Consider the following 9,761-nt stretch of genomic DNA (forward strand, 5'->3'; position numbering starts at 1 on the left):
CTCTGTGTACTCATTGCCTGTCATGAGAAACAATAAATACACATAAGCACTATTGAATGTCTTGCACCCCAAAGACTTCATAGTAGCCATTAGCAAAGACTCCCATGGATGTAGGTGCATTAATTATACCTATCCAGAACACGCCAGGCTGCAAATTGTTGAGGTAGAGATGTGGCGATGTAGTCTGGCTTTTTTAGTGCCTTTGAGAGTTTTTCAACAGGGTTTTCCAATAGAGATCTGATACAGAGGTAACAGGTGGAGATCCAAGTTAGCTTTGCTAGTAAGAGAAACGATCTGTGGGCTGAAAAAAATAGAGGTTCAAAGACACAAGATCAAGCGTCGTAGAGGTTTGAGTGACGAATCAATGGAAGATGAGCTTTGGGAACTTTTTTTTTTCAATCCAAGGGACCTCTTGTTTTTGGACTGAGCTTGTGCAATTTTTCTCTTCTCAATCTCAGAACCGATATGTGATAAACTGGTGCTAAACAGAAACAAATGGTGCCATTTTCCAAGTCAAAATGTCTGTGTCTGCCATAGCACTGCCTCTTTCATGATTCACCCACTGTCTTTTCTCTCTCTCTTCTGCAATGTGCCCCCCCCCCACCCCCCCACCCTTCCCAATATGTTTTGTGTCTTTGTCTTTGTTATTTGTGCATCCTGTTGTGTTCTTATGTCTGATGGGGTTGTTGGGGTTCCATATATGTGTTTCAGAAGCGCCCTCCTCCAATCTCTGGTTTTATTTACAGTTAATAAACGGCAGCTCCCTGGCTCGAAATTGATGGGTTATTTCAAATTTATGGAAAACAAACTCCAAAGTGCTGTTTTCAATGATCACTACAATTTTAAAGATAGAATGAAGCAACTTTGAATGAAGAATTAATTCCTAGTTTTCAAGTTGTTGTTTTTTTTTTTTCATTTAAAAAGTGTTTGTTCATTGTTTTCAGATACAGAGGATGAATGATCCCATTACTAATATTTCTTTTTTATTCAGAAAAAAACATTTTCAATCTGTTGTCACCTACAAACTGCAGGTATAACTATGAGTACATATAAATAATAATGACAGATTATTGATTTTCCCCTTGTGTTTTCAGTTTTGGGCACTTACTGCCTAATTAAAATTGTATTAACTATTTATTAACATATTATTAACTTGTTCTCTCTCAAATATGAGTGAAAAGACCATTATAACCATTTAGGTTTGCTAAGCCCACCACCAAGTGCCTGGGATAAACATATTAAGCATCCTTTGGCCAGTAGACTAGCTAGTCACCAACTAATTGCACCTTACACAGCCTTGCTTAAGACAATATGAATTTATTACACCCCTGATGCTTATAAAAAAAAAAGAATTATAATGACATGACACGTCTGTGTGTATTTACCATTATTCGAAGTTTCATTTCAAAACGAAATATTCACGACGTGAAAAAAAGTTCTATTCCTGAAAATATTTGATAACAGCATTAAACCAAATTAAAAGAGAAAAACATTTAATGTACAGTAAACTTCAGGAATCTACGATGTATTTTTGAAATGAATTCTTCAGTTTCTCATGTGTCAAATGCTGAAAACACGAGTCTTTGAAATGTTTGTAATGCGTATCCATATTCCTTCATTTTGTGTATAAACTGTCTGTTGTAAGGTTTGTCTGGGTGTGAATTTGTTTCTGTCTCTGTAGCCTCACACACTGGTGTCGCTCCACAAGAACTCAGCTTGTTTAATCGCGCAGGAGGAACCAAGAGGAGTTGAAGAGTTTCACATCAGTTTTGTGTCAGCCATTTAAATCTCTTACTTTGCAGTGTCAAAGGTCAACATGGCCAGTGCTAGTACCTTGTAGGCCAGTGCTAGCGGATTAGTTTAGATTATATTCATCATTACAGTGAATGTTTAACTGTTGAACCACCAAATGTTAATAATGCTCGCAGTCTTACGCAGGGAAAGATTGTCTTCTACTTAGACAGCTTGTAGGGCTACTTTTTTCTTGTGAAATTACTTGTATGTGATGAATGTTGGAATCAAAGTGGGCTAGGCTTGAACATCAGTGTCTTTTCAGAGATGTGAAATGATCCGTGACTGAGAAATTAACATTGCTGTGAAAATACCTCAGTGACTCAGGTAAACAAGCAGTTGCCTCAGAGCTGAACACAAAAAAAAAAAAAAAAAAAAACTATAGAAGAGATGAGTCCAGCTTTGGAAAGACTGCCACCCGATACTCGGTCTCTAGCTATGCTTCAATAGCACCTGATCAAGCACCCTCCCCCGTTTCTTCTCTCTCTCTGTCTTCCCTTTTTTTCTCCCCTTAGCCACTCTCAAAGCTTCATGGAGGACAATGTGGAACCTAATTGGCTGATGCACCATCGGCAGTCCACAGGGTGGCATGGCCAAATGTCCAGAGCCCTCTCTCGTGACGCGATTGGCTGACAAAGGGAGAACTTGGGGCATTGGTCCCATTCTCTTTGCTCAAAGGATGGTGCAGAGCCCCAGCGGACCATGTAAGGAAATGCTGGCTTTTTTTTTACCATACTTTACTTGGGCCCTCTCTCTCTGATTTGATGACAGGATTTTTTTTTTTTAAAAATGTGTTTGACGCCTCATGGTTTGGAGCTACATTTTACTTTTAAAAGGAAGGCTGGACATGCGTTGTTGGCCTGCAGAGCATGCAAAGAACAGCTATGCAGTCTGATCAATCAGCAGAACGGAGGAACACAAAGGCCAAGGGAGGCATGATGCTCAAAATGAGAGAGAGGGGAGATGTATTGTGGGGTAAGATGTATTTCAAAGGTGCTTGACTTCTCTTAAAATTTCAGTCAAAGCTGAGTTTCTTTCAAAGCATTTATTTCCCTCTCTTTCTCTCTATCTCTTCTCTTCTCTTCTCTCTCTTATAGTCTTTTCAAATTACCCTTTGATTCCTCCTCATCTATTCATTCTTTATCTATCTAGGATTCTCCAAGCATTATTTAACCGCTTCATTTTTACTCCATTTTAGACACTTGATCTCTGCAACATTTTCAACATTAGTTTTTAGCTCTTCCGTTCGAATCTCTTTCTCAGACTTTGATTTAAAGGAAACTAAATATGCACAGCCTAATACGACTAAGTGAAACTGCTCAGAGCAAACAACTCTTGCTTCAATGAAGACTTTGAAAAACCGGACTGAATGTTATTATTTATATTTCTATGACACTGCTTATTCTTACAATAGTACGAAAGAAAAAAAAAACTCTTCATCAGAAATCTTCCGGAGCAGATATTTATTTCTTGATATAGATAGATGCCTCTCTATCTAATGGAAGTTCATAAATAATCCATTTTATAAGCTTTCTTATACTAAGACAATCTTGTGGAGAGAATAATTGCCCTGCAGGACTGTGATGACTGTGAAAGGGCCAAACTTGTGTTTTACCTACTCCCCTTACAATAGTTTGCACGTTGCTGAGACCTGTGCCCTCCTTCCTCTTGGTTATAATCATTCAAAAAAAGAAAAAAAAAAAAAAAAAAAAGAAAGTGGACGGATGTTTCTCTCACCCAACAATCGCCATGGAGCTCTCCATTTACGGACGATGTGAAAGCCGTTGGATAAGGACATTCTTACAGCTGTTGTTTTGTACTCCACTTCGACTATCTGTCTGTAGAGTTTGAACCGAGCAGAGGATGAACTCTTGGTGTCAGTGTGACCACATTTTTTCTGCAGTCAGATTGCTGTAAAACTCCCCTATTTCTTTCTATGGATGGACTCCACTGATACCAATCTGAGTTGAAATCCTTGCCTTTTCCACCTGTGACTGAAACGAGGACAGAGAGAGATATGTTAGAGGTCCCGCTGAAACGAGTGAATGTGTTTGTATATAAGTGTGTGTACTGGGTAAATCTTTGTGTATATACTGGATAAATGTGTATATATGGTATGTCTATGTGTATATACAGTTTGTTTGTATATGCAGAGTGTACAGTTATTTTTTCCTCTAATGTTTCTCTCTCTTTCTATGAATAGGTCTTCTCAAGTTACCAATACTGAGGCATGGAAAGGTTTTTACTGACAGCTATCAGAAGCACTTTCTGTGCAGACTTAGAATATCAGCGAGGTCTGTCACTTAGCTGCATTCTTGAAGCTCTCATACAAGAAGTAATTCACATAATCTTAAGCTTGCACTCATTTTCTGACCAACTAAAAAGCTTTTCTAAGTAGATTTGGGTGACCAAGCAATGTTTGTACATATATAGACTAAGACAATTTTTTTTTTTTTTTTCCAGAAACCTCCATCTGCATTTCTTTGAAACTCTCAACCTGTTTTGAGTTCTTGCTTATCTGACTTTCACTTTAGGTTCCTATGGTATATGTTTGCAACGGTTGTCATTCAGAGTTATATATTTATTCAGACAACCCTTATATATTTCTTGAAATTTTGTTCCCCAAACTCTGCCTTTCATGGAGCCTTCTAACCTTTTATTAAGATTCAGGTTAGACTGGCAGATCCTTCCATGAAAGTATACTGTCATTACTTAACATTGCTTGTTTTTGTATAGGTCCTTACTAAATAAGTGTGCCTCCCCCCCTTATACTCTTACTAACCTTAGATCCATTAACTCCGCTGGTCACTCATCTTCATCCCCCTTGACAAGCCATAGCCCCCCAACCCCCACCCCTACCCCCCTAAACTCCTCTATTGTTGTTTTGACAGGACAGACATTTGGGGATTTTGTGTATATTAATGGAAGAGTGGTGTTGAAGAGTGTATTGCAGTTGTATATGGATTTGTTATGAATGTGGATATTCTGATCATTTAATTATTATTGTAATAATGATAATAATTATTGCCACTTTGAATTTTTTTGTTGATTAATTCCTTTGATGCGGTTGATGAAGATGCCATTGTCCCTTCCTTTTTTTTTGTTTGTTTCTCTTTTTTTTTTTTTGGAATACACCGGAATTTATATTTTTCGGGTGGGTGAATCTGGAGATAGAAATACGTAAATAAATTACTAAATAAACAAATAATTAAATTCTTAACTTAGTGTGGAAATGTGTGTTCTCTCTTTTAAAGGACCAGTGTGTAAGATTTAGGGGGATCTATTGGCAGAAATGGAATATAATATTCATAAGTATGTTTTCATCGTGTGTGTATATATATATATATATATATATATATATATATATATATATATATATATTATGTATAATCACCTGAAAATAAGGATTGTTGTTTTTTTGTTGTTACCTTAGACGGAGCCCTTTTTACCTACATGGGGAGTGGGTCCCATGGATGTATAAAGAGAACTGGATACAGCATTGGAGGCAGGGTTCCTTTCATTTCTATGAAAGTTGCTCAGTGGCGCATGAAGCCAAAAAATTTCGACTACTTCCACATAGCTTCCACATCTGTGGGGCCCGTAGTGCACTGGCGACTTCCGTGGGCTGAATGGGGATAATGCAATTCAATCTAGACTTTCCAAATGTTATCGAACTGAATGGATCAAATTCTGATAGTGAAACCTATCATTTTGTGACGCTCAAAAAAATGTATCCACTGATTTACAGACGTCTCTTTCACAATGTAAGTCTATGGGGAAAAGTGTTTTTGGGCCCAACAGCATCACATGACTTTTTAATTACACGGTTTGGCCACTATGTCAAATTGGCTTCAAAGCCCACTGCTGTTCCTGGGGGCTTGGTGGATCCTCTTTCAAGGAACATGCCATGTTGCACTGCCCCATGTTTGCTACAGCAGCCCAGAACAGACAAACCAAACACTGGCTCTAGATAGAGCTTTTCGCATTCCTCACGAGTTTCGCGGCCACCGCAGATTCTCCGTAGGAAGGGGAGGGAGGTGGGGGTATTCAGTTTGTTGCAATCTGCAACCTCACTGCTAGATGCCGCTAAATCCTACACACTGGACCTTTAAAGCACTAACTTGGGCTTTTCTCAATCTCTCAAAGTATCCATTCATTTCAGATTAAACGATAAGTCTAGTGATTGTCTTATGTTTTTCTTATTGTCCACAAATCTCATGAAAACTCCAAAGAAGCAACAATTAATGGATCATACTATCAAGTACTGCCTATTTTGCCAGACCTCATATACCGTAAGTACTCACTAGAGCACTAAATATGTATTAATCCGCATGTGGAAATAATACAAATGCACTATTTACCCCTGTGTAGGGTAACACACATTTGCTAAAAACTACAGTGCTCAGCTGCTTTAGGAAATTACTCAGTCTTTTTATATTCATGATCTGCTTTTAAATACCTCTTCAGTAGGAACCAATGGGCTTGGGACCAAGAGACACAGACAGAGTAGGGAAGTCAAAGACGTATTAAGAGATGGACTAACTCATTATTGGTTTTGGCCCTGTCATGGGATTTATTGACAATAACAAAAATAATACTGCCAGCCTTATTTTTTAAAGTGTAGGAAATATAGCTTATTTTTTTCTCTGGAAGCAGTGTTTGGTCACTTCCACCAGAAAAGTGACATCTTCAAATTGCTGGTTTTGTGCAACAGTCCAAAACTCAAGAGATTCAATTAACGATCAAATAAAACGGAGAGAAACAGAAAATATTCACATCTTAGAAGCTGGTACCAGCAAATGTTTGGCATTTTTGCTTGATAAATGACTCAAATGACTGATTGACTATCAAAATTGTTACGGATTAGTTTTCTGTCAACCAAGTAATTACTTAATCAACTATGTGCTTCAGCATATCCTACATGTATAGGCTTAAATCCTCTTATAGGATTATGAATTGTAAAGAAACAAAATCATCTATCAAGTCAAAAATCCCTAAACGTAACTGAAAATGAATGCAGTATCCTATATGGATGGAAAATTATTATGGCTATTGATCTGCTTTGATGGTTGCTCCTTTCTTCCGACATTTGCACAAGAAGGGTTCAACATGCTCATATATTTTGTTCTGGATCACAGGTAAGTTTTCGCGGCTTGTGGTTGCATCACAGTGCTTGCCCATTGAGGTCATCTACACATTTTTTCTGCATCTCAAGACTGTGATTCCTCTCTTGGTGAGCAGAGCAGATCATTTCCTCACTCTCTTTCCAGCTGAGGTGGTGAAAGCAATGATGGCAGGCAGGATCTGGGAACCAGGGACTCTACTGAATATAGCAAGCTTGTAATTATCCTCATCCTCCTACACTTAATCGCCTGCAGTTCCTTAGTGGGTTGGCAACTTCTGAGTTTGGACAGAGCAGAAAAAAAAAAATTGCACAGTGGAGGAGCAATAGATGGTTCATGCTGTGTACACAGAACAGCCAGACCTGCTCCAGACCCGAGCATCAAATACACACAGGTTTTTATTCTGCCAGGTTACAGTGGGCAGAATATTTATGTCAAAAGGAGATTAACAATAATGTTTTTGTCTTCCATATCGAAGTACGTATCAAACGATTTAATTATATATATAAAAACATGCATTTTCTTGTGTATTTATGTAAAAATTCTCACCACTTTTACTTCCTGGAAAACATCATCACAGGCTTACATAATTCCAACCAATAAAACCATTACAGATTTAATAATCGTGCACCTTCCATCAAATAAAACTGATTTTCTCTTGCAGCGATACTCTCCATAACTATCTGTCATACCAATATCCTGTTTCCACAGTCAGGAATATTCATTAAATTAAGGAAGGAAGGTTCTTTCAAAATGCAATTTCACTGTTACTTTAACTTTGCATTTAAATGGACCTTAAGTAATCTGTGATCTTCATGGACATCTAATGGCAACCAGGGGGAATTACAACAACAGAGTCCATTGGCTATGGGGAAAATAAGAATTACTGTATTAGCAAATTATGGTATAATTTAAAGCACAGGTTTAGCAATTAGGTCCAACAATGGGTCTGTTTTCTCAGCACTGGTTGTCATATTTACCATAAGTGAGTGACTTCAACTTATGTTAATATTCATCTGGCAAAAAATTATTCATAAACATGTGTTACACTATGAGAAAAGAAATATAATTGATAACTTATCCACACAATAAACAGTGAGCCGCTTCATCACTTCAAAGTGCTGTTACTGACACAAATCTGTTCTGCTCAGATCAGCCAAATTAGTCACACTATTGTTCTTCAGAGCTTTATTAGTGCGAATTCTGACAAGCATTCACACTATTGTTCTTCAAAGCTTTATTGTTCTTCAAATCTTTATTAATGTAAATTCTGACAAGCATTCACACTATTGTTCTTCAAAGTTTTATTTATTCTTCTTTGGTAGATTTTTCGATCGCTAATTACTTCTGCATACTTTCAGCTGCAAAAACCATCAAAATGTCCAGCTCTTTAAGGACATTTATGCTTTAACTTTTCTTCTCTCTAGCATATTCCAGTGATTTTAAATATATACTTTTTCAGTATATTAATATTTATAATGCAAAGTCTATGGGAGGAATGGTTGAAAGTTGATATCTCAATGACTAAAAGTGCTGAAGTATTCACAGTATATGCTTCATGGACAGGTGTCCCATGTGGAAATGCTTAACATATTAAACATGATACCATGATAATGGTAATAAATGACCACAATTCTGTTGTCTTTGTCTTTTGTCTTTAATAAATTAAACTTAGTATGCAAGTTCTCCATGACTGACCACCATGTGGTCAGTTATTATGATTACAATTATTTCTGTTTGGCTAATAACTCATGAATTGTGATGTGTAGCCATTTGCGCCTTGAAAAATTTTCGCCATTTTGGATGTTTTTTTGCTTCTGTTGGTAAATATTTCATATAATCTTCACCAAACTTGGTACCTACCATATTTAGATGATCCTGAATAAGACATGTGACTTCGTTTTGGGGTATAACTTACCATTTGTCTGCAATTGGTTACCAAACTTTTGAAGATGTGGCCTCATGCACTTAACGGACCATAACTCTTCAATGTTAAATTCAACTGCAACCAAATTTGGGAATGTTGTACATACAGCCACACTGCTTAAGTGTGTAACGTTTGATACAACTCTAGCCACAGGGAGTGCCACTGTAATGTTATAACGTGATATTTCTCCAATTCTGTTATCTTTGATAAACTGAAATTTGGTACACAAGTTCCTCATGAGTGCATGACATATTGAAGCATGGCTCCAATAGACCCACCTTGTGGCTGTTAGTGAAACACCACCATACTACTTATAATAAATGCCTTATCTCTTAAAAGTGCTATTTCATGATAACAAAATTCAGCAAAGTTGACAGATGGGGATGTTGATCAAGTCTTCAGCATTAGATACAATTTCACCTGTAGATGGCACTACAAGATTTTAAGCAACTGCTGCAGATTTCTGTTTTCAGTAATGCTTTGTGATTTATTTCAGCCATCAGTATTCACACACATTTTCCACAGGAAATTAATTTTCTAGTTACCTTTGTTATTCATCTGGTAAGTTTATAAGGTGTTACAAGGTTAAATCTATGGGGATTTACATGAGCTTTATGTTTATGTTGTTATCTACTTTAGGTTTATGAAGAGTCATGTAAAAGATTTGATTATCTAAAAGAGGGAAAACTTCAGCTTGCGTTACAGGGCCAAATATTTTTGTTGGAGGGCCAGATTTGGCCCACAGGCCACTATTTGTCTACCACCGATTTAAAGCAAAGCTGGAGTGTGTGTGCGTGGGGGCAAACAAGCAGGCAATGTGATGAATGAACACTTGTGTGCACATGCAAACATGAGAGTAGGAAAAAGGTGTTGCACATTCTGTCTCCATATGCATTTCTCTTTTATTCAGACGACATTTC

At 37.3% G+C, this 9,761-nt stretch overlaps 1 protein-coding gene across 4 annotated transcripts in view; it reads left to right on the plus strand.

The window, feature by feature from the left end:
• syngap1b (synaptic Ras GTPase activating protein 1b) overlaps window positions 1-4,955 on the plus strand; it is a 133,574-nt gene extending 128,619 nt beyond the window's left edge. For all 4 annotated transcript variants that reach the window (XM_042423601.1, XM_042423598.1, XM_042423599.1 and 1 more), the window contains one exon: window positions 2,307-4,955. In XM_042423601.1, the coding sequence (XP_042279535.1) occupies window positions 2,307-2,424 (118 nt within the window). In that variant the 3' untranslated portion in view covers window positions 2,425-4,955. The remainder of the gene's footprint in view (window positions 1-2,306) is intronic.
• The last annotated feature ends 4,806 nt before the right edge of the window (window positions 4,956-9,761 follow it).

This window comes from Thunnus maccoyii, chromosome 10 (genome assembly GCF_910596095.1).
Source record: "Thunnus maccoyii chromosome 10, fThuMac1.1, whole genome shotgun sequence".
NCBI lineage: Eukaryota > Metazoa > Chordata > Actinopteri > Scombriformes > Scombridae > Thunnus > Thunnus maccoyii.